General features: G+C 49.6%; 1 protein-coding gene across 1 annotated transcript in view; it reads right to left on the bottom strand.

Moving 5' to 3' along the window:
* The window catches only part of LOC138793310 (mucin-2-like), a 43,913-nt gene that overhangs the window by 10,076 nt on the left and 6,141 nt on the right, over positions 1–27,696 (bottom strand). The window contains exon 4 of the mRNA XM_069971834.1: positions 11,068–11,775. Within this exon, the coding sequence (XP_069827935.1) occupies positions 11,068–11,775 (708 nt within the window). The remainder of the gene's footprint in view (positions 1–11,067; positions 11,776–27,696) is intronic.

The following is a 27,696-nucleotide window of genomic DNA, read 5'->3' as shown; positions in this document are numbered from 1 at the left end:
AGAAGTCACAGAGCAGGACAGTGTCCACTACAGAGCCAAAGAGCCAGGAACTGAGCAAAGTTGCAGTAGCCCTGGGTGTCAGCAGGGAACCCGCAGCATTCCGCTCATCCCAGGTAACAAGGTTTGGGGCTTGTGTCACCCATTAGGAAGGTTCATCTGAGTCTAGTGGGCATAAGGTAGTGTGAAGACGGAAGTCAAAGGTCAATACACGGGCACAGGTGTTCTTTTTCTTCTTCTTCTCTTTACAAGTATTCTACCTCATCCTCCAACTTCCCGGGAGAGCACAACACTACATGGGTTAAGACTCTCACGGCACCCTCCTCTCTGCTACTCTACCTATCGGATTACTCAGCACAACTCAACCAACACGACTATCTCCTACACCGCACTTCTACCAAAGATCTGGTCGTTCTCTTATTAAGTGTTTATTGGAACTTTGTCAGGTGTCTCAGAGACTTTATCCAAGGAAACCAAGAAGTGGGTTTAATGATCAACCTTCCGAAGTCCGACCTTCTACCATCTCATCAGAAAAGATTTCTGGGGTTCCAAATAGACTCTGTACAACAGAAACTTTAATCTTCCACAAGACAAGAGACTTTCTATTGTTTCCCGGCGGCTCATGACGGCTCCTCAGGTGACCAATCAGCTGGGGATGAGGATCCTTGGAATTATGACAGCATCTATAGAAGCTGTTCCATCTCACACAGTTGCAGGAGGAAATTCTAACCACTTGGGAAAGGAACTCTGAGACTATTTGGGTTCCATTGAGAATTTCTCCACAGACAAGGAAAGATTTCCATTGGTGGTTGGATGCTCAGAATCTTACAAAAGGCAAAAGTCTCAGCTAGAGGGAACCATCCTAGTGACCACAGATGCCTCAAAAGACAGTGCACATCAATGACCTCTGCGTTCAAGGTCTATGGACTCCAACAGAATCATCAAATGTCAGGGAGCTGAAAGCAGTTCGGTTGGCCCTACAGCACTTCTCTCCTATCCTGAAGTTGGTTCTAGTACAGTTCGACAATGCAGTAGCGGTGTCAACAAACTGGGTGAAACCAGGAGCCCTGCACTACATAGAGAGTGCAGACATCTGACGCTTGAATATCTGATCCTTGAATAGAAGATTGGAGCAGGAAGACGTTAGATCCCAACAAGTGGTCTCTGAATCCAGCCTGCTTCAATCAGATAACATCTCAGTGGGGAATCCTAGATTGGCACTTGATGGCAACCACGCAGAACGCCAAAGCGGAAACAGTTTGTTCCCTCAATCCAAGGGACAATCCAGACGTTCTAGATGTCTTTTTGATTATATGGAAGAACCTATGGGTTTCCATCTTTCCTCCTCCAGTTTTAGTGAGCAGAGTCCTGAGAAAGATTATCCAAGTAATTTGGATTGCACCATTCTGGCCCTGCATGCTTCCCGCTCTTGTTGCGGTATTTGAAGGGCGTATACCAGAAACTGTCCGCACAAAAGGATCCTCTGTTTGAACAAATTTTCTTCTTGGCGCCTGTCCAATGCCATCCATTCTTCAGTTTCTTCATGATGGGTTCCATAAAGGTCTAAAGTCTAATACTCTTAGGGGGGCATTTATTAAGTCCGGCGTTTTTTACGCCAGACTTAAAAATGCCCCCGCAGCTCCGGCGCTACGGAGATTTATGTAGAGGCTGACTGCCTCTACATAAATCCAGTGCGCGCCGGTGCGCACAGCCGAAAACCTACGTCAGCTGAGGACTGGAGTAGGTTTTCGGTGTACATTTGGGCGGAACGGATGGTAAATCGCGCGGACTCTGAGTCTGCGCCCTCCGTTCCACCCACTACACGCCCCCTTTCCGCCCCCCTGGCGCACTCGGCGGAAAGTGCCGATTTGCGAATATTTTATTCGCAGATCGGCCATTTGCGTATAAAAAAATACGCAAATCGTCACTTTCCGCCGAAAATCATCCGTTCGCAGGATGATACATGTGGCCCTCAGGGTTCATATGATGGCCATTAACGCCTTCACTAATGGGACGATCGTGGGAAAACCTACATAAGCTGAGTCATCACTCCGGCAGTATCCACCTGGGATCTTACTCTGACTAATCCTCTATTAGAGTCCATAACCAAAGAAATTGTGTGGTACAAAATAGTAGTATCATCTACCAGGCGATATTACCTTGTCTTCCCGTAGGTCCACGTTAGTCCGGTGTCCCTCACATACTCACACATACTCTCACACACACTCACACACACTCACACATACACACACACTCACACACACTCACACACACACACTCACACATACCCACACATACTCACACATACTCACACATACTCACACATACTCACACATACCCACACACTCACACACACTCACACACACTCACACATAGTCACACACACTCACACATACTCACACATACCCTCACACATACCCACACACACTCACACACACTCACACACACTCACACACACTCACACACACTCACACATACCCTCACATACTCACACACACTCACACATACTCACACATACTCACACATACTCACACATACTCACACATACTCACACATACCCTCACACACTCACACATACCCTCACACACTCACACATACTCACACATACTCACACATACTCACACATACCCTCACACACTCACACATACTCACACACTCACACATACTCACACATACTCACACATACCCTCACACATACCCTCACACACTCACAGTGGGCACTCTTGTTGCTTTGTATTTTTCTTGGCTTTATCTTGCAGGGTATATCGCAGGAAATGCTCACAGGCTGAGGAATTCAGTTACACACGCCAAACACTATGGCCTCCCGCCAAACGTTTCGGAGGACGGGACTCCTCTGTCCTCATGCACATGACGCAATTTCTTTGGTTATGGACTGCTGATGTTGCGGATTCGTGGAGTCCGAACTGTGTGGAGTTGGATTGTTATACGATACGAAGTTGGGTGTTTGAAAGTAATCCTCTATTAGAGCCTTTAGATCAAGCAGAGTTGAAGAGGCTCTGGTACAAGGTGGCCATCCTAGTGGGGAGATTCAGGCCCTGTCATCAACCCTTTCCCTACCTCCGTCCCTGAGGGAGGGCTCATCACATCACCTGAGGGAGGGGGGGTTCATCACATCACCTGAGGGGGCTCATCACATCACCTGAGGGGGCTCATCACATCACCTGAGGGGGCTCATCACATCACCTGAGGGAGGGGGGGGGGTTCATCACATCACATGAGGGGGCTCATCACATCACCTGAGGGAGGGGGGCTCATCACATCACATGAGGGGGCTCATCACATCACCTGAGGGAGGGGGGGCTCATCACATCACCTGAGGGAGGGGGGCTAATCACATCACCTGAGGGAGGGGGGGCTAATCACATCACCTGAAGGGGGAGGGGCTCATCACATCACCTGAGGAAGGGGGGGCTAATCATATCACCTGAGGGGGCTCATCACATCACCTGAGGGGGGGGGCTCATCACATCACCTGAGGGGGGCTAATCACATCACCTGAGGGAGGGGGGGCTAATCATATCACCTGAGGGAGGGGGAGGGCTCATCACATCACCTGAGGGAGGGGAGGGCTCATCACATCACCTGAGGGAGGGGGCTAATCACATCACCTGAGGGAGGGGAGGGCTCATCACATCACCTGAGGGAGGGGGGGCTCATCACATCACCTGAGGGAGGGGGGGGGGTCATCACATCACCTGAGGGGGGCTCATCACATCACCTGAGGGGGGGGGGGCTTATCACATCACCTGAAGGAGGGGGGGGGGCTCATCACATCACCTGAGGGGGGGTCATCACATCACCTGAGGGAAGGGGGGGGGCTCATCACATCACCTGAGGGGGGGGGGGGTCATCACATCACCTGAGGGAGGGGGGGGGGGCTCATCACATCACCTGAGGGAGGGGGAGGGGGGCTCATCACATCACCTGAGGGAGGGGAGGGCTCATCACATCACCTGAGGGAGGGGGGGCTCATCACATCACCTGAGGGGGGGCTCATCACATCACCTGAGGGGGGCTCATCACATCACCTGAGGGGGGGGGGCTTATCACATCACCTGAGGGAGGGGAAGGCTCATCACATCACCTGAGGGAGGAGGGGGCTAATCACATCACCTGAGGGGGGGGGGGTAATCACATCACCTGAGGGGGGGCTCATCACATCACCTGAGGGGGGGCTCATCACATCACCTGAGGGGGGGCTCATCACATCACCTGAGGGAAGGCTCATCACATCACCTGAGGGAGGAGGGGGCTAATCACATCACCTGAGGGGGGGGGGGCTCATCACATCACCTGAGGGAGGGGGGGCTAATCACATCACCTGAGGGGGGGGCTAATCACATCACCTGAGGGGGCTCATCACATCACCTGAGGGAGGGCTCATCACATCACCTGGGGGGGGGGGGCTCATCACATCACCTGAGGGAGGGCTCATCACATCACCTGAGGGGGGGGGGTCATCACATCACCTGAGGGGGGGGGGGGTCATCACATCACCTGAGGGGGGGGCGAATCACATCACCAGAGGGGGGGGGGGTCATCACATCACCTGAGGGGGGGGGCTAATCACATCACCTGAGGGGGGGGGCTAATCACATCACCTGAGGGGGGGGCTCATCACATCACCTGAGGGAGGGGGGGGCTCATCACATCACTTGAGGGAGGGGGGGCTAATCACATCACCTGAGGGAGGGCTCATCATATCACCTGAGGGAGGTGGGGGGGCTCATCACATCACCTGAGGGGGGGGGGTCATCACATCACCTGGGGGGGGCTCATCACATCACCTGAGGGAGGGGGGGGGGGTCATCACATCACCTGAGGGAGGGGGGGGGCTCATCACATCACCTGAGGGAGGGGGGGGGCTAATCACATCACCTGAGGGAGGGGGGGGGCTCATCACATCACCTGAGGGAGGGGGGGCTCATCACATCACCTGAGGGAGGGGGGGGGGTCATCACATCACCTGAGGGAGGGGGGGGCTCATCACATCACCTGAGGGAGGGGGGGCTCATCACATCACCTGAGGGAGGGGGGGGGGGGGTCATCACATCACCTGAGGGAGGGGGGGGCTCATCACATCACCTGAGGGAGGGGGGGGCTAATCACATCACCTGAGGGAGGGGGGGGGGCTCATGACATCACCTGAGGGAGGGGGGAGGGCTCATCACATCACCTGAGGGCGGGGGGGCTCATCACATCACCTGAGGGCGGGGGGGGGGGGGGCTCATCACATCACCTGAGGGGGGGGGGGGGGGCTAATCACATCACCTGAGGGAGGGGGGGGCTAATCACATCACCTGAGGGAGGGGGGGCTCATCACATCACCTGAGGGAGGGGGGGCTAATCACATCACCTGAGGGAGGGGGGGCTCATCACATCACCTGAGGGAGGGGGGGCTCATCACATCACCTGAGGGGGGGGGCTAATCACATCACCTGAGGGAGGGGGGGGGGCTCATCACATCACCTGAGGGAGGGGGGGGGGGCGCTAATCACATCACCTGAGGGAGGGGGGGCTAATCACATCACCTGAGGGAGGGGGGGCTCATCATATCACCTGAGGGAGGGGGGGCTCATCACATCACCTGAGGGGGGGGGGCTAATCACATCACCTGAGGGAGGGGGGGGGGCTCATCACATCACCTGAGGGAGGGGGGGGCTCATCACATCACCTGAGGGAGGGGGGGGCTCATCACATCACCTGAGGGGGGAGGGCTAATCACATCACCTGAGGGAGGGGGGGGATCATCACATCACCTGGGGGGGGGGGGGCTAATCACATCACCTGAGGGGGAGGGCTAATCACATCACCTGAGGGAGGGGGGGGCTCATCACATCACCTGAGGGAGGGGGGGGCTCATCACATCACCTGAGGGTGGGGGGGGGCTCATCACATCACCTGAGGGGGGAGGGCTAATCACATCACCTGAGGGAGGGGGGGGATCATCACATCACCTGAGGGGGGGGGGATCATCACATCACCTGAGGGGGAGGGATAATCACATCACCTGAGGGAGGGGGGGGCTCATCACATCACCTGAGGGAGGGGGGGGGGGCTCATCACATCACCTGAGGGAGGGGGGGGCTCATCACAACACCTGAGGGAGGGGGGGGCTCATCACATCACCTGAGGGAGGGGGGGGGCTCATCACATCACCTGAGGGAGGGGGGGCTCATCACATCACCTGAGGGAGGGGGGGGCTCATCACATCACCTGAGGGAGGGGGGGGCTCATCACATCACCTGAGGGAGGGGGGGGCTCATCACGTCACCTGAGGGAGGGGGGGGCTCATCACGTCACCTGAGGGAGGGGGGGGGCTCATCACATCAGGTCCTCCCTTCAGCCGTGAATATCAAAAGAGAAATTCTTCTTCCCAGATTCCTTCCGGCTAATGATAAGGAGGATTCTCTACACACAGGAGATTCCGTCTTGAGGAGCATTTGTTTCTACAATTTGTTGGATATCACAAAGGTAGAAAGGTATCCAAAGATATTCTGCATCCCACCATACTGATCCCTACAGGTATATACTATATTATATATGATGGGGTAACCCCCTGTATCCTGATCCCTACAGGTATATACTATATTATATATGATGGGGTAACCCCCTGTATCCTGATCCCTACAGGTATATACTATATTATATATGATGGGGTTACCCCTGTATCCTGATCCCTACAGGTATATACTATATTATATATGATGGGGTTACCCCTGTATCCTGATCCCTACAGGTATATACTATATTATATATGATGGGGTTACCCCTCTATCCTGATCCCTACAGGTATATACTATATTATATATGAGGTTACCCCTGTATCCTGATCCCTACAGGTATATACTATATTATATATGATGGGAATCCCCCTGTATCCTGATCCCTACAGCTATATACTATATTATATATGATGGGGTTACCCCTGTATCCTGATCCCTACAGGTATATACTATATTATATATGATGGGGTTACCCCTGTATCCTGATCCCTACAGGTATATACTATATTATATATGATGGGGTTACCCCTTTTTCCTGATCCCTACAGGTATATACTATATTATATATGATGGGGTTACCCCTGTATCCTGATCCCTACAGGTATATACTATATTATATATGATGGGGTTACCCCTCTATCCTGATCCCTACAGGTATATACTATATTATATATGATGGGGTTACCCCCTGTATCCTGATCCCTACAGGTATATACTATATTATATATGATGGGGTTACCCCTCTATTCTGATCCCTACAGGTATATACTATATTATATATGATGGGGTTACCCCTGTATCCTGATCCCTACAGGTATATACTATATTATATATGATGGGAATCCCCCTGTATCCTGATCCCTACAGGTATATACTATATTATATATGATGGGGTTACCCCTGTATCCTGATCCCTACAGGTATATACTATATTATATATGATAGGGATCCCCCTGTATCCTGATCCCTACAGGTATATACTATATTATATATGATGGGAATCCCCCTGTATCCTGATCCCTACAGGTATATACTATATTATATATGATGGGGTTACCCCCTGTATCCTGATCCCTACAGGTATATACTATATTATATATGATGGGGTTACCCCCTGTATCCTGATCCCTACAGGTATATACTATATTATATATGATGGGAATCCCCCTGTATCCTGATCCCTACAGGTATATACTATATTATATATGATGGGGTTACCCCTTTTTCCTGATCCCTACAGGTATATACTATATTATACTGTGGTGTGCAAACCCTGCGTTGATGTGGAGGTGGTGCGGCTGGTCACTTGCTAGGTGGTGGAGTGTTACACCAGCTCTATGGTGGTTGGCCAAGATGTAGCTGGACCCTAGGGTGTTAAGACGTGGCGCCAGTTCCGGTTGGGCACACAGGTATGGTGGCACACCTGTTTTTATTTAAAGGGCCGGTTACACCTTGTTTCCCTGTGGTCAGTGACCTGCCAGGCTGCTACGAGGTACCTTGTGTAGTTGTCACGGTGGTCCAGAGTGGAGTAGTGACCCTCCCGGACTATCCGCACTGCCACCCACAGAAAGGGGAGATGTCCCAAGGAATGAGTGTATAAGAAGAATCACAGAGTCTCTTTACCATAAATAAAAGTGTGGTGTCCCACTAGGGGTGTTACTGATGTTCACACCCTTCGCAAAAGTCTGTACTTTGTTGTGGTCTTATTGTAGCCAAAGTATTATTTATAGATGACATCTATATGTTGCTGTATTATATGTTGAAGTACCCGGCAGCAACCCGACAGGATACCAACCACAGGGGAAAAGGGTACAACCGGCCTTACACTATAACAGCAGGCGTGCCATCACACCCGTGTGCCCACCTGGCACTGGCGTCACGTGACAAAACCCTAAGGTCTGGCTGTATCTCGGCCATCCACCACAGGAGTGGCATCACACTTCCATCTAGCAAGTGACCGGCCGTCCCACCGCTATAACACCATCCGGGGGGTCACCACAAAAGCTTGTTTACTCTGGAGATACTTGTGTGCAGCAGAACATACAGCTTCACCGTGACAGAATACTTTATACTTGATAGGACACTTAATAGTTCAGAATCCAGATGAGAGTGCAAAGAGTGGTACAGTCCTGCTGACTGGGTTGCGTGTTGAGCGGTATAAAGAAGAATCAGAGGAGCAGGGAGGAGGATATCATAAGAGTCCCAACCCTAGTAGTACTGTGCTCTGCCGGGATGTTGGAGGATGAGGTAGAAATAGATGAATACTTGAGAGAGAATACTTGTGCCCGTGTATCGACTCTTGTCGGAATGAGCCACCTATTGCCCTACCAGTGTCAGGGGACCCGTCCTAGAGGGTGACACAAGCCCCAGACCTTGTTACCTGGGACAAGCAAAATGCTGAGGAGTGTGTTAGCTAGAAGAGAGACGTATTTCACGCCTTGCTCCACAGTTGGATGGCTGCTTACACAATCCAAGCCGGCTCCGCAGGCCTCGGTAGGACATGTTGGGTTGACCGGTGGGTAGCAGATATAGATGCTGTTCTTGTTTATACACTGGGATCAGCTGAAACACGATTACAGGGAGGCAGATTGGCATTCGTTAATATCCACACACCTTTTAGTGGTAGTGTCTGGTGTATGTCACATGGTGGGGGTCTGGTGTACGTTACATGGTGGTGGTGGGGGACTGGTGTACGTCAGTTGAGTTCCATAAAACTTAAGGGGGTTGGGTTGTAGTTGAGAACGGCTGCTGATTTTGGAAGAAAGCGGCAATGTTATTTCTAATGTAACATGACCTGCTAATCTACTGCCTCATACTACATAGATGGTCAGGCCTGATGTAACCTGAGAGACCCACTAAGCTGCCCCCTGATGCTACATAGACGGTCAGGGCCTGAGAGACCCGCTAAGCTGCCCCCTGATGCTACATAGACGGTCAGGGCCTGATGTAACCTGAGAGACCCACTAAGCTGCCCCCTGATGCTACATAGACGGTCAGGGCCTGAGAGACCCGCTAAGCTGCCCCCTGATGCTACATAGACGGTCAGGGCCTGATGTAACCTGAGAGACCCACTAAGCTGCCCCCTGATGCTACATAGACGGTCAGGGCCTGAGAGACCTGCTAAGCTGCCCCCTGATGCTACATAGACGGTCAGGGCCTGATGTAACCTGAGAGACCCGCTAAGCTGCCCCCTGATGCTACATAGACGGTCAGGGCCTGAGAGACCTGCTAAGCTGCCCCCTGATGCTATTTAGATGGTCAGGGCCTGAGAGACCCGCTAAGCTGCCCCCTGATGCTACATAGAAAGTGAGGGCCTGACAGACTCGCTAAGCTGCCCCCTGATGCTACATAGACAGTGAGGGCCTGAGAGACCTGCTAAGCTGCCCCCTGATGCTACATAGACGGTCAGGGCCTGAGAGACCTGCTAAGCTGCCCCCTGATGCTATTTAGACGGTCAGGGCCTGAGAGACCCGCTAAGCTGCCCCCTGATGCTACATAGACAGTGAGGGCCTGAGAGACCCGCTAAGCTGCCCCCTGATGCTACATAGACGGTCAGGGCCTGATGTAACCTGAGAGACCCGCTAAGCTGCCTCCTGATGCTACATAGACGGTCAGGGCCTGAGAGACCCGCTAAGCTGCCCCCTGATGCTACATAGACGGTGAGGGCCTGAGAGACCAGCTAAGCTGCCCCCTGATGCTACATAGACAGTGAGGGCCTGAGAGACCCGCTAAGCTGCCCCCTGATGCTACATAGACGGTGAGGGCCTGAGAGACCAGCTAAGCTGCCCCCTGATGCTACATAGACAGTGAGGGCCTGAGAGACCCGCTAAGCTGCCCCCTGATGCTACATAGACAGTGAGGGCCTGAGAGACCCGCTAAGCTTCCCCCTGATGCTACATAGACAGTGAGGGCCTGAGAGACCCGCTAAGCTGCCCCCTGATGCTACATAGACAGTGAGGGCCTGAGAGACCCGCTAAGCTGCCCCCTGATGCTACATAGACAGTCAGGGCCTGAGAGACCCGCTAAGCTGCCCCCTGATGCTACATAGACGGTCAGGGCCTGATGTAACCTGAGAGACCCGCTAAGCTGCCCCCTGATGCTACATAGACGGTCAGGGCCTGATGTAACCTGAGAGACCCGCTAAGCTGCCCCCTGATGCTACATAGACAGTGAGGGCCTGAGAGACCCGCTAAGCTGCCCCCTGATGCTACATAGACAGTGAGGGCTTGAGAGACCCGCTAAGCTGCCCCCTGATGCTACATAGACAGTGAGGGCCTGAGAGACCAGCTAAGCTGCCCCCTGATGCTACATAGACGGTGAGGGCCTGAGAGACCAGCTAAGCTGCCCCCTGATGCTACATAGACAGTGAGGGCTTGAGAGACCCGCTAAGCTGCCCCCTGATGCTACATAGACAGTGAGGGCCTGAGAGACCCGCTAAGCTGCCCCCTGATGCTACATAGACAGTGAGGGCCTGAGAGACCCGCTAAGCTGCCCCCTGATGCTACATAGAAGGTTAGAGCCTGATGTAACACTATGGACTCACCTGTGCAATAGACATCAAATGGCAGCAGCCCAGAGAACTTGTACACATAGAACCCGGCAGGACAGGCTTTGACTAGGATAAATGGTCCGGTCCCGTTTGTCGTCAGCGTGTTAGCTAGAAGAGAGACGGATTTCACGCCTTGCTCCACAGTTGGATGGCTGCTCAAAGAATAGGGCTGGAAGGAGCCGCACTTCAGAGCACCAACGTAGCCTTCTCTTAGCCTTAGGCCATTGGCGTAGCGGTACCAGCCAAACAGGTATCTATCGGTGAGGAATCGTCCGGCAGAGTTGATGGTGTAAAGTCTCTGTGATCCATCAATCTCTTTGTAATCTACACAAGGATCGATGCAAGTGACATCGACTCCACTACCGCTTCTTACACAATCCAAGCCGGCTGCGCAGGCCTCGGTAGGACATATTGGGTTGGCCGGTGGGTTGCAGATATAGATGCCGTTCATGTTTATACACTGGGATTGGCTGAGACACGAGTACAGGGAGGCAGATTGGCATTCGTTAATATCCACACACTTTTTAGTGCTAGTGTCCCAGGAGTATCCCGGAGGACAACACGAAACGTCGCAGAACACCAGCTTGGTGCAGTTCAGACCATTTCCCACATAGCCGCTCTTACAGGCGCACATGACGTAGTTCTGTTTCGGGAAGCAATCTGCCGAAGCCGTGGAGTTACAGTCGCTGCAAGACTTTGCATCTGAGAACAAAAGGATCACAAGGTAAATGAGACGAAAGAGCCTAGGGGCCGTATATAATATGGGGGCCGTATATAATATGGGGGCCGTATATAATATGGGGGCCGTATGTAATATGGGGGCCGTATATAATATGGGGGCCGTATGTAATATGGGGGATGTATATAATATGGGGGCCGTATATAATATGGGGGCTGTATATAATATAGGGGCTGTATATAATATGGGGGCCGTATGTAATATGGGGGCTGTATATAATATGGGTGCTGTATATAATATGGGGGCCGTATATAATATGGGGGATGTATATAATATGGGGGCCGTATATAATATGGGGGCCGTATATAATATGGGGGCCGTATATAATATGGGGGATGTATATAATATGGGGGCCGTATATAATATGGGGGCCGTATATAATATGGGGGCCGTATATAATATGGGGGCCGTATATAATATGGGGGATGTATATAATATGGGGGCTGTATATAATATGGGGGCCGTATGTAATATGGGGGCTGTATATAATATGGGGGATGTATATAATATGGGGGCTGTATATAATATGGGGGCCGTATGTAATATGGGGGCCGTATATAATATGGGGGCCGTATGTAATATGGGGGATGTATATAATATGGGGGCCGTATATAATATGGGGGCCGTATATAATATGGGGGATGTATATAATATGGGGGCTGTATGTAATATGGGGGCCGTATGTAATATGGGGGCTGTATATAATATGGGGGCCGTATATAATATGGGGGCTGTATATAATATGGGGGCCGTATATAATATGGGGGCCGTATATAATATGGGGGCCGTATATAATATGGGGGCCGTATGTAATATGGGGGCTGTATATAATATGGGGGCCGTATATAATATGGGGGCCGTATATAATATGGGGGCCGTATTTAATATGGGTGCTGTATAGAGCATGGGGGATGTATATAATATGGGGGATGTATGTAATATGGGGGCCGTATATAATATGGAGGCCGTATATAATATGGGGGGCCGTATATAATATGGGGGCCGTATATAATATGGGGGCCGTATATAATATGGGGGCCATATGTAATATGGGTGCTGTATAGAGCATGGGGGATGTATATAATATGGGGGATGTATGTAATATGGGGGCCGTATGTAATATGGGGGATGTATATAATATGGGGGCCGTATATAATATGGAGGCCGTATATAATATGGGGGCCGTATATAATATGGGGGCCGTATATAATATGGGGGCCGTATGTAATATGGGGGATGTATATAATATGGGGGCCGTATATAATATGGGGGTCGTATATAATATGGGGGCCGTATATAATATGGGGGCCGTATATAATATGGGGGCCGTATATAATATGGGGGCCGTATGTAATATGGGGGATGTATATAATATGGGGGCCGTATATAATATGGGGGCCGTATATAATATGGGGGCCGTATGTAATATGGGGGATGTATATAATATGGGGGCTGTATATAATATGGGGGCCGTATGTAATATGGGGGATGTATATAATATGGGGGCTGTATATAATATGGGGGCTGTATATAATATGGGGGCCGTATATAATATGGGTGCTGTATATAATATGGGGGCCGTATGTAATATGGGTGTTGTATATAATATGGGGGCCGTATATAATATGGGGGCTGTATATAATATGGGTGTTGTATATGATATGGGGGCCGTATATAATATGGGGGCTGTATATAATATGGGGGCTGTATATATTATGGGGGCTGTATATAATATGGGGGCTGTATATAATATGGGGGCCGTATATAATATGGGGGCCGTATATAATATGGGGGCTGTATATAATATGGGGGCCGTATATATTATGGGGGATGTATATAATATGGGGGCCGTATATAATATGGGGGCTGTATATAATATGGGGGCCGTATATAATTTGGGGGCCGTATATAATATGGGGGCCGTATATAATATGGGGGCTGTATATAATATGGGGGCTGTATATAATATGGGGGCCGTATATAATATGGAGGATGTATATGATATGGGGGCCGTATATAATATGGGGGCCGTATGTAATATAGGGGCTGTATATAATATGGGGGATGTATATAATATGGGGGATGTATATAATATGGGTGTTGTATATAATATGGGGGCCGTATATATTATGGGGGCTGTATATAATATGGGGGCCGTATATATTATGGGGGATGTATATAATATGGGGGCCGTATATAATATGGGGGCCGTATATAATATGGGGGCTGTATATAATATGGGGGCCGTATATAATTTGGGGGCCGTATATAATATGGGTGTTGTATATAATATGAGGGCCGTATATAATATGGGGGCTGTATATAATATGGGGGCCGTATATATTATGGGGGCCGTATATAATATGGGGGCCGTATATAATATGGGTGTTGTATATAATATGGGGGCCGTATATATTATGGAGGCTGTATATAATATGGGGGCTGTATATAATATGGGGGCCGTATATAATATGGGGGCCGTATATAATATGGGGGCTGTATATAATATGGGGGCCGTATATAATATAGGGGCTGTATATAATATGGGGGCCGTATATAATATGGGGGCTGTATATAATATGGGGGCCGTATATAATATGGGGGCCGTATATAATATGGGGGCCGTATATAATATGGGGGCCGTATATAATATAGGGGCTGTATATATTATGGAGGCCGTATATAATATAGGGGCTGTATATAATATGGGGGCCGTATATAATATAGGGGCTGTATATAATATGGGGGCCGTATATAATATGGGGGCCGTATATAATATGGGGGCTGTATATAATATGGGTGCTATATAGAGCATGGGGGCCATATATAATATGGAGGCCGTATATAATATGGGGGCTTGGGCCGTATATAATATGGGGGCCGTATATAATATGGGGGCCGTATATAATATGGGGCTCGTATATAATATGGGGGCCGTATATAATATGGGGGCTGTATATAATATGGGGGCCGTATATAATATGGGGGCCGTATATAATATGGGGGCTGTATATAATATGGGGCTGTATATAATATGGAGGCCGTATATAATATGGGGGCCGTATATAATATGGGGGCCGTATATAATATGGGGGGCCGTATATAATATGGGGGCCGTATATAATATGGGGGATGTATATAATATGGGGGCCGTATATAATATGGGGGCCGTATATAATATGGGGGCCGTATATAATATGGGGGATGTATATAATATGGGGGGCCGTATATAATATGGGGGCCGTATATAATATGGGGGCCGTATATAATATGGGGGCCGTATATAATATGGGGTCTGTATATAATATGGGGGATGTATATAATATGGGGGCTGTATATAATATGGGGGCCGTATATAATATGGGGGCTGTATATAATATGGGGGATGTATATAATATGGGGGCTGTATATAATATGGGGGCTGTATATAATATGGGGGCTGTATATAATATGGGGGATGTATATAATATGGGGGCTGTATATAATATGGGGGATGTATATAATATGGGGGCCGTATATAATATGGGGGCCGTATATAATATGGGGGCCGTATATAATATGGGGGCCGTATATAATATAGAGGCTGTATATAATATAGGGGCTGTATATAATATGGGGGCCGTATATAATATAGGGGCTGTATATAATATGGGGGATGTATATAATATGGGGGCCATATATAATATGGGGGCTGTATATAATATGGGGGCCGTATATAATATGGGGGCTGTATATAATATGGGGGCCGTATATAATATAGGGGCTGTATATAATATAGGGGCCGTATATAATATAGGGACTGTATATAATATGGGGGCCGTATATAATATGGGGGCTGTATATAATATGGGGGCCGTATATAATATGGGGGCCGTATATAATATGGGGGCTGTATATAATATAGGGGCTGTATATAATATAGGGACTGTATATAATATGGGGGCCGTATATAATATGGGGGATGTATATAATATGGGGGCCGTATATAATATAGGGGCTGTATATAATATAGGGGCTGTATATAATATAGGGGCTGTATATAATATGGGGGCCGTTTATAATATAGGGGCTGTATATAATATAGGGGCTGTATATAATATAGGGGCTGTATATAATATGGGGGCCGTATATAATATCGGGGATGTATATAATATGGGGGATGTATATAATATGGGGGATGTATATAATATGGGGGCCGTATATAATATGGGGGATGTATATAATATGGGGGCCGTATATAATATCGGGGATGTATATAATATGGGGGATGTATATAATATGGGGGCCGTATATAATATCGGGGATGTATATAATATGGGGGATGTATATAATATGGGGGCCGTATATAATATGGGGGCCGTATATAATATGGGGGATGTATATAATATGGGGGATGTATATAATATGGGGGATGTATATAATATGGGGGCCGTATATAATATGGGGGCCGTATATAATATGGGGGCTGTATATAATATGGGGGCTGTATATAATATGGGGGCCGTATATAATATGGGGGATGTATATAATATAGGGGCTGTATATAATATGGGGGATGTATATAATATAGGGGCTGTATATAATATAGGGGCTGTATATAATATGGGGGCTGTATATAATATGGGGGCTGTATATAATATAGGGGCTGTATATAATATAGGGGCTGTATATAATATAGGGGCCGTATATAATATGGGGGCTGTATATAATTTGGGGGCCGTATGTAATGTGGGGGCGGTATAGAGCATGGGGGATGTATATAATATGGGGGGCCGTATATAATATGGGGGATGTATATAATATGGGGGCCGTATATAATATGGGGGCTGTATATAATATGGGGGCCGTATATAATATGGGGGCCGTATATAATATGGGGGCTGTATATAATATGGGGGCCGTATATAATATGGGGGCCGTATATAATATGGGGGCCGTATATAATATAGGGGCCGTATATAATATAGGGGCTGTATATAATATAGGGGCTGTATATAATATGGGGGATGTATATAATATGGGGGCCGTATATAATATAGGGGCTGTATATAATATAGGGGCTGTATATAATATAGGGGCTGTATATAATATGGGGGCTGTATATAATATAGGGGCTGTATATAATATAGGGGCTGTATATAATATAGGGGCTGTATATAATATGGGGGCTGTATATAATATAGGGGCTGTATATAATATAGGGGCCGTATATAATATGGGGGCTGTATATAATATGGGGGCCGTATATAATATGGGGGCCGTATGTAATATAGGGGCTGTATATAATATGGGGGCCGTATATAATATGGGGGCCGTATATAATATGGGGGCTGTATATAATATAGGGGCTGTATATAATATAGGGGCTGTATATAATATGGGGGATGTATATAATATGGGGGCCGTATATAATATGGGTGCTGTATATAATTTGGGGGCCGTATGTAATGTGGGGGCGGTATGTAATATAGGGGCTGTATATAATATGGGGGCTGTATATAATATAGGGGCCGTATATAATATGGGTGCTGTATATAATTTGGGGGCCGTATGTAATGTGGGGGCGGTATAGAGCATGGGGGCTGTATATAATATGGGATGTATATAATATGGGGGCCGTATATAATATGGGGGCCGTATATAATATGGGTGCTGTATATAATTTGGGGGCCGTATGTAATGTGGGGCGGTATAGAGCATGGGGGATGTATATAATATGGGGGCGGTATATAATATAAGGGCTGTATAGAACACTGTACATTGTAACGGTTATGTAGGAGGGTATAATACACTAATAACACATAGAGGTCAGTCTATACTAAGAGCCGACTTTATACTTTATAACAACAGATCATATTTATATAGTCTGTACTTCCAGACTGCTGACACTGTTATATAGAGGTCAGGAGACATGGGACCTATCATATATCTGTCTGTGCTTCCAGACTGCAGACACTGTTATATAGAGGTCAGGAGACACATGATACCTGTCACATATCTGTCTGTGCTTCCAGACTGCAGACACTGTTATATAGAGGTCAGGAGACACATGATACCTGTCATATATCTGTCTGTGCTTCCAGACTGCAGACACTGTTATATAGAGGTCAGGAGACACATGGGACCTGTCATATATCTGTCTGTGCTTCCAGACTGCTGACACTGTTATATAGAGGTCAGGAGACACATGGGACCTGTCATATATCTGTCTGTGCTTCCAGACTGCTGACACTGTTATATAGAGGTCAGGAGACACATGGGACCTGTCATATATCTGTCTGTGCTTCCAGACTGCTGACACTGTTATATAGAGGTCAGGAGACACATGGGACCCCTCATATATCTGTCTGTGCTTCCAGACTGCTGACACTGTTATATAGAGGTCAGGAGACACATGGGACCCCTCATATATCTGTCTGTGCTTCCAGACTGCTGACAATGTTATATAGAGGTCAGGAGACATGGGACCTATCATATATCTGTCTGTGCTTCCAGACTGCAGACACTGTCATATAGAGGTCAGGAGACACATGATACCTGTCATATATCTGTCTGTGCTTCCAGACTGCAGACACTGTTATATAGAGGTCAGGAGACACATGATACCTGTCACATATCTGTCTGTGCTTCCAGACTGCAGACACTGTTATATAGAGGTCAGGAGACACATGGGACCTGTCATATATCTGTCTGTGCTTCCAGACTGCTGACACTGTTATATAGAGGTCAGGAGACACATGGGACCCCTCATATATCTGTCTGTGCTTCCAGACTGCTGACACTGTTATATAGAGGTCAGGAGACACATGGGACCCCTCATATATCTGTCTGTGCTTCCAGACTGCTGACAATGTTATATAGAGGTCAGGAGACATGGGACCTATCATATATCTGTCTGTGCTTCCAGACTGCAGACACTGTCATATAGAGGTCAGGAGACACATGATACCTGTCATATATCTGTCTGTGCTTCCAGACTGCAGACACTGTTATATAGAGGTCAGGAGACACATGATACCTGTCACATATCTGTCTGTGCTTCCAGACTGCTGACACTGTTATATAGAGGTCAGGAGACACATGGGACCTGTCATATATCTGTCTGTGCTTCCAGACTGCTGACACTGTTATATAGAGGTCAGGAGACACATGGGACCCGTCATATATCTGTCTGTGCTTCCAGACTGCTGACAATGTTATATAGAGGTCAGGCCACTGGGACCTGTCATATATCTGTCTGTGCTTCCAGACTGCTGACACTGTTATATAGAGGTCAGGAGACACATGGGACCTGTCATATATCTGTCTGTGCTTCCAGACTGCTGACACTGTTATATAGAGGTCAGGAGACACATGGGACCCGTCATATATCTGTCTGTGCTTCCAGACTGCTGACAATGTTATATAGAGGTCAGGCCACTGGGACCTGTCATATATCTGTCTGTGCTTCCAGACTGCTGACACTGTTATATAGAGGTCAGGAGACACATGGGACCTGTCATATATCTGTCTGTGCTTCCAGACTGCTGACACTGTTATATAGAGGTTAGGAGACACATGATACCTGTCACATATCTGTCTGTGCTTCCAGACTGCAGACACTGTTATATAGAGGTCAGGAGACTGTGGGGAGTATATATATATATATATATATATATATATATATATATAATGTGATGTGATCAGTCTGTGCGGAGTATATATATATGTTGTAAGCAGGGGCAGATTAAACTTTACCATAGGCCTCGGGCTGTTCACCAAGCCTGCCCCCCCCCCCACTGTAACTATGGCAGCACTAGCCTGGCGTTCATAGTACAGGACAGATAATCTCATGATGTCCTGATTTGTGCAAAATTGCCATAAAAAAGAGTGATTTTTTTGCCAATCATGGCAGAAGTGTAGCCAGGAGACAGTACACCACTAAAAGTATAAGTCTTTTTGGGTGGTCATGGGCCCCCCAGGAGCTCTGGGCCCCAGGCTGCCGCCCGAAATGCCCCTATTATAATCCACTACTGGTTGTAAGAGGGGCATGGTTTGGGAGCACAGATATCTGCCACTGAAGTGGTTAAACTGTGTCTGATAAGCCCTGGGTGTGTCTCTGGTAACCAAGGGGTTAACCCAGACCAGGTAAAGCAGGATTGATAGCCTGGTTGCCTGTGTTGGCCATAGCTAACATAAGGGCCTATTACACGGGTCGTTAAGAGCAGCAAACGAGCGCTCTCAGCGCTCATTTGCTCCTTGTTCCCCGCTCGCTGCCGCCGCTACTCCACACGGCTGCAGCGAGCGGGTGAGTGCGGGAGGGGTGTCGGGGAGCTGCGGGTGGGCTGCCCGGGTGATCGCTGATCGTCCGGGCAGCCCATAGGATACAGCAGCGTCTGCTGCCGATGCTCCCATTCAACGGAGCGACGACAGCAGATCGCTGCTATATCAGTCGCTTGTTTTTCAACATGTTGAAAAACAAGCGACTGCAACGATCAGCCGACATGAACGATGTCGGCTGATCGTTGCACTCTATTCCACGGGACAATTATGGTCCGTAGCGGCCGATATCAGCCGAATACGGACGATAATCCTTCCGTGGAATAGGGCCTATAGACAGGTTGTAAAAATACGTACTGGGACCTGCTTTTTCTGGAGTGAGTGAGGTTGGCAGTGGGACGCTCACTCCACCCGGGCTTCGGTCCTGGGCTTCCATAGCCCACAGCTGGGGGTCATCAGGGCCTTAAAACGCAGCTCACTGCAGTGCTGAGTGTGGCCAGACCTGGAGAACTGTCTGCTGGAATACTGAAGGGATTGCATGGGCCGCACCATACTCTGTTATTTGTGCCCGTGGGCTGGAGTGCTGGTCCCACGTATAGTCAGGGATTGGTTATGTACTAGTAAGTGCTCAGCCGAGCAGGGTTTATTTGTGTTTAAGCCTTTGATAAGGTTTGCTTTGTGTTTTGACGCTAAGTGTGAAATAAAAACACTTAAATTGGACGTTACCCTGTCTGTGTCCCTGCTTACTGCACCGCTACCTAGGATCGACCAGAGCTATTCCCCACAAATATATATATGTATATATATATATATATATATATATATATATATATATGTGTTATAGTATATATGCAGGGACGTTCTCCTTCTTTTCTGTTATATTACATGATTGGGTTAATATTTGTGTCACGTGATGCACATGTGACTGATTACCACACCATCTATCATGCTCATCATGTGACCAGACTCTGCGCATGGCAGGATATGGCTGTATTATTGTGTCACATGTAGAGATGAGCATGCTGGAGTCCATCCGAACCCGAGCGTTCGGCATTTGATTAGCGGTGGCTGCTGAAGGTGGATAAAGCCCTAAGGCTATGTGGAAAACATGGATATAGTCATTGGCTGTAGTTATTGGATATAGTCATTGGCTGTAGTTATTGGCTGTAGTCAGGGGTGATTCTAGCCTCTCTGCTGCCCGAGGCGAACTATAGGATGACGACCCCCCCCCCCCCCCCCCCCCCCGGTCAATCCGCCAACATTATAATCCACTACTGCCCCCCCCCCCCCAACTGCTGTCCCCAATAAACATAATGTTTGGTCCCTTGCTGCACAGAGGATGTCAGGAGAGGAGGGTGCTGATCTTTTAGGAGATGGTCCCCCTCTTCCCCCCCCTATAGATGGTCCCCTCTCCCTTATAGATGGTCCCCCTCTCCCCCCCCCTTATAGATGGTCCCCTCTCCCTTATAGATGGTCCCCCTCTCCCCCCCCCCTTATAGATGGTCCCCCTCTCCCCCCTCCCTTATAGATGGTCCCCCTCTCCCCCCCCCTCCCTTATAGATGGTCCCCCTCTCCCCCCCTCCCTTATAGATGGTCCCCCTCTCCCTCCCTCCCTTATAGATGGTCCCCCTCTCCCCCCCCTTATAGATGGTCCCCCTCTCCCCCCTCCCTTATAGATGGTCCCCCTCTTCCCCCTCTCCCTTATATATGGTCCCCCTCTCCCCCCCCACTCCCTTATAGATGGTCCCCCTCTCCCTCCCTCCCTTATAGATGGTCCCCCTCTTTCCCCCCCTCCTTATAGATGGTCCCCCTCTTCCCCCTCTCCCTTATAGATGGCCCCCCTCTCCCCCTCCCTTATAGATGGTCCCCCTCTTTCCCCTCCCTTATAGATGGTCCCCCTCTTTCCCCTCCCTTATAGATGGTCCCCCTCTTTCCCCTCCCTTATAGATGGTCCCCCTCTCCCCCCCCCTTATAGATGGTCCCCCTCTCCCCCCTCCCTTATAGATGGTCCCTCTCCCCCCCTCCCTTATAGATGGTCCCCCCTCTCCCCCCTCCCTTATAGATGGTCCCCCTCTTTCCCCTCCCTTATAGATGGTCCCCCTCTTCCTCCCCCCCTCCCTTATAGATGGTCCCCCTCTTTCCCCTCCCTTATAGATGGTCCCCCTCTTCCCCCCCCCTCCCTTATAGATGGTCCCCCTCTCCCCCCCCCCTTATAGATGGTCCCCCTCTCCCCCTCCCTTATAGATGGTCCCCCTCTCCCCCTCCCTTATAGATGGTCCCCCTCTTTCCCCTCCCTTATAGATGGTCCCCCTCTTTCCCCTCCCTTATAGATGGTCCCCCTCTCCCCCTCCCTTATAGATGGTCCCCTCTCCCCCTCCCTTATAGATGGTCCCTCTTTCCCCTCCCTTATAGATGGCCCCCCTCTTTCCCCTCCCTTATAGATGGTCCCCCTCTCCCCCTCCCTTATAGATGGTCCCTCTCTTTCCCCTCCCTTATAGATGGTCCCCCTCTTTCCCCTCCCTTATAGATGGTCCCCCTCTCCCCCCTCCCTTATAGATGGTCCCCCTCTCCCCCCCCCCTTATAGATGGTCCCCTCTCCCTTATAGATGGTCCCCCTCTCCCCCCCCCCCTTATAGATGGTCCCCTCTCCCTTATAGATGGTCCCCCTCTTTCCCCTCCCTTATAGATGGTCCCCCTCTTTCCCCTCCCTTATAGATGGTCCCCCTCTTCCCCCCCCCTCCCTTATAGATGGTCCCCCTCTTTCCCCTCCCTTATAGATGGTCCCCCTCTCCCCCCTCCCTTATAGATGGTCCCCCTCTCCCCCTCCCTTATAGATGGTCCCCCTCTCCCCCCTCCCTTATAGATGGTCCCCCTCTCCCTCCCCTTATAGATGGTCCCCTCTCCCTTATAGATGGTCCCTCTCTCCCCCCTCCCTTATAGATGGTCCCCCCTCTTTCCCCTCCCTTATAGATGGTCCCCCTCTCCCCCCCTCCCTTATAGATGGTCCCCCCTCTTTCCCCTCTCCCTTATAGATGGTCCCCCTCTCCCCCTCCCTTATAGACGGCCCCCCCCCCTCTTTCCCCTCCCTTATAGATGGTCCCCCTCTTTCCCCTCCCTTATAGATGGTCCCCCTCTTCCCCCCCCCCTCCCTTATAGATGGTCCCCCTCTCCCCCCCCTCCCTTATAGATGGTCCCCCTCTCCCCCCCCCTCCCTTATAGATGGTCCCCCTCTCCCCCCCCCCTCCCTTATAGATGGTCCCCCTCTCCCCCTCCCTTATAGATGGTCCCCCTCTTCCCCCTCCCTTATAGATGGTCCCCCTCTCCCCCCCCTCCCTTATAGATGGTCCCCCTCTCCCCCCCTTATAGACGGCCCCCCCTCTCCCCCTCCCTTATAGATGGTCCCCCTCTCCCCCCCCCCCCCCCTTATAGATGGTCCCCCTCCCCCCCCTTATAGATGGTCCCCCCTCCCCCCCCCCTTATAGATGGTCCCCCTCTCCCCCTCCCTTATAGATCGTCCCCCTCTCCCCCCCCCCCCCCCCTTATAGATGGTCCCCCTCTTCCCTCTCCCTTATAGATGGTCCCCCCCCTGCACAGCAGATAAAACAAAAACAAAAAACAGCACACAACTCACCTGCCATCCGTTTTCCCCCGTCGAGCCTCTCTGGTCTGGTCCCGGCTGATGTGCGGCTGCCCGGGGTGTCCCGTCCTGTCCCCGGCAGCGAGCGCATCAGAGAGCTCCCCGTGCGCCTGTGGCTGTGACTTCCAGTGCACAGGGAGCTCTCTGATGCGCGCGCTGCCGGAGACAGGACGGGACACCCCGGGGAGCCGCACATCAGCCGGGGGACTAAAGGCTGCATTCCCACGTTCCGTGGAATGCCGGTACCGGAGACCCCCGCGCCCGGGCAGCATCTGTAATTAGATGCTGGGAGCGGGGGAGACTGTATTCATAAGCGCCGCGCTGTAGTAACAGCACCGCACGGCTGATTCATTACACCGCGGCGCTTATGAATACAGTCTCCCCCGCTCCCAGCATCTAATTACAGATGCTGTCCGGGCGCGGGGGTCTCTGGTACATGGTACAATCAGTGGCGGACTATAATGTGGGCGGCCGCCCGAACCGCCCATATTATAATCTGCCACTGAATGCCGCCCCTAGGGGCGTAGCTAATGTCTCTTGGGCCCTGGTGCAAGAGGTCAACTTGGGCCCCCCCTTTCTCGATGCTATTGGTATATATATATATCTCAAGACTGATATTACCAATAATACCAGTATACAGGAAATATTATCACCGCCATACTGTTACTAAACAAATCCTGTTTACTGAGACCAATATTGCCAATATTACCAGTACACAAGGGGAAATATTACCGCCACACCACAACCATCACCACCATATTGTTACTGACCAAATCCAGTATACTAAATCCAATAAAACACAGTACCAGATAACAAGTAACAAATAATACCACCACATAGTGACTAACACCACCACATACTGACTAACATCACCGCTGCTACTGACTAATACCACCACATACTGACTAATACCACCTCATAGTGACTAACACCACCGCTGCTACTGAATATAATCCTCTGTACATAGACCAATATCACTTCATACAGTCATATAGAGGTGGACGCACTGTACACAGGATCTATACACCATATACATTACAGTGCAGTTATATCAAGTGATTCACAGGGGACGTCTTCTCTGATCGGAGTTCTTCCCTTTTCATCTTCTCCATCTGTTGTGGGCGATTTTGAGAACTTCTCTGGGCCACGAATCCACAGAATCTGCCAGACAGACATATTAGGCTCCTCACACTGACACCATCATCTCTCTAAAAACTGCACATCTGTACTGTCCCCTTTACAACCCTCATTTAGTAGGTAGCCCGGACACTATGTGACCCCCCTTAAAGTACATGCCCCCCTCTGTGCATGCCCTATTGTATACACCCCCATGTAGTCCACCTTATAGATGGCCCCCAATGTTTCCCCCTTATAGATGGCCCCCTGTGTTGTCCCTCTTATAGATGCCCCCCATGTTATCCCCCATATAGATGGCCCCCCATTTTATCCCCCTTACAGATGCCCCCCATGTTGTCCCCTCCTCCTGCCCCTTTATCACCATACTACTACCCCTTTCATCCTCCTGCCCTTTCATAATCATACTACAAACACCTCCATCATAATACTACCACCCCCTTCATCCTCCTGCCCTTTCATCATCATACCACTACACCCTTCATCATCCTCTTGTTACTTAATCATCATACCACTACACCCTTCATCATCCTCTTGTTCCTTAATCATCATCATACCACTACACCCCCATCATCCTCTTGTTCCACCATCATACCACTACACCCTCCATCATCCTCTTGTTCCTTCATCATACCACTACACCCCCATCAATCTCTTGTTCCATCATCATACCACTACACCCCCCATCATCCTCTTGTTCCATCATACCACTACACCCCCCATCATCCTCTTGTTCCATCATCATACCACTACACCCCCCATCAATCTCTTGTTCCATCATCATACCACTACACCCCCATCATCCTCTTGTTCCTTCATCATCATCATACCACTACACCCCCCATCATCCTCTTGTTCCATCATCATCATCATACCACTACACCCCCATCATCCTCTTGTTCCACCATCATACCACTACACCCCCATCATCCTCTTGTTCCATCATCATACCACTACACCCCCCATCATCCTCTTGTTCCACCACCATACCACTACACCCCCCATCATCCTCTTGTTCCACCACCATACCACTATACCCCACATCATCCTCTTGTTCCATCATCATCATACCACTACACCCCCCATCATCCTCTTGTTCCATCATCATACCACTACACCCCCATCATCCTCTTGTTCCATCATCATACCACTACACCCCCCATCATCCTCTTGTTCCATCATCATACCACTACACCCCCATCATCCTCTTGTTCCATCATCATACCACTACACCCCCATCATCCTCTTGTTCCATCATCATCATCATACCACTACACCCCCATAATCCTCTTGTTCCATCATCATACCACTACACCCCCATCATCCTCTTGTTCCACCACCATACCACTATACCCCCCATCATCCTCTTGTTCCACCACCATACCACTATACCCCCCATCATCCTCTTGTTCCACCACCATACCACTACACCCCCCATCATCCTCTTGTTCAATCATCATCATCATACCACTACACCCCCCATCATCCTCTTGTTCCACCACCATACCACTACACCCCCATCATCCTCTTGTTCCACCACCATACCACTACACCCCCCATCATCCTCTTGTTCCACCACCATACCACTATACCCCCCATCATCCTCTTGTTCTACCACCATACCACTATACCCCCCATCATCCTCTTGTTCCACCACCATACCACTATACCCCCCATCATCCTCTTGTTCCACCACCATACCACTATACCCCCCATCATCCTCTTGTTCCACCACCATAACCACTATACCCCCCATCATCCTCTTGTTCCACCACCATACCACTACACCCCCCATCATCCTCTTGTTCCATCATCATCATCATACACTACACCCCCCATCATCCTCTGTGTCCCATCATCATACCACTACACCCCCATCATCCTCTTGTTCCATCATCATACCACTACACCCCCCATCATCATCATACCACTACACCCCCCATCATCCTCTTGTTCTTTATCATACCACTACACCCCCATCATCCTCTTGTTCCATCCTCATAACCACTACACCCCCATCATCCTCTTGTTCACCATCATACCATTACAACCCCCATCATCCTCTTGTTCCACCACCATACCACTACAACCCCCATCATCCTCTTGTTCCACCACCATACCACTACACCCCCATCATCCTCTTGTTCCACCACCATACCACTACACCCCCCATCATCCTCTTGTTCTATCATCATCATACCACTACACCCTCCATCATCCTCTTGTTCCACCATCATACCACTACACCCCCATCATCCTCTTGTTCCACCATCATACCACTACACCCCCATCATCCTCTTGTTCCACCATCATACCACTACACCCCATCATCCTCTTGTTCCACCATCATACCACTACACCCCCATCATCCTCTTGTTCCACCATCATACCACTACACCCCCATCATCCTCTTGTTCCATCATCATCATACCATTACACCCCCATCATCCTCTTGTTCCACCACCATACCACTACACCCCCATCATCCTCTTGTTCCATCATCATCATACCACTACACCCCCATCATCCTCTTGTTCCACCATCATACCACTACACCCCCATCATCCTCTTGTTCCACCACCATACCACTACACCCCCCATCATCCTCTTGTTCCTTTATCATACCACTACACCCTCCATCATCCTCTTGTTCCACCACCATACCACTACACCCCCATCATACCACTACACCCCCATCATCATACCACTACACCCCATCATCCTCTTGTTCCACCACCATACCACTACACCCCCATCATACCACTACACCCCCATCATCATACCACTACACCCCCATCGTCCTCTTGTTCCACCACCATACCACTACACCCCCATCATACCACTACACCACCAT

This window comes from Dendropsophus ebraccatus, chromosome 5, assembly GCF_027789765.1.
Source record: "Dendropsophus ebraccatus isolate aDenEbr1 chromosome 5, aDenEbr1.pat, whole genome shotgun sequence".
In the NCBI taxonomy this organism is placed as follows: domain Eukaryota; kingdom Metazoa; phylum Chordata; class Amphibia; order Anura; family Hylidae; genus Dendropsophus; species Dendropsophus ebraccatus.
The sequence above is the reverse complement of the archived record's forward strand: the minus strand, read 5'-3'. Positions and strand labels throughout refer to the sequence as shown.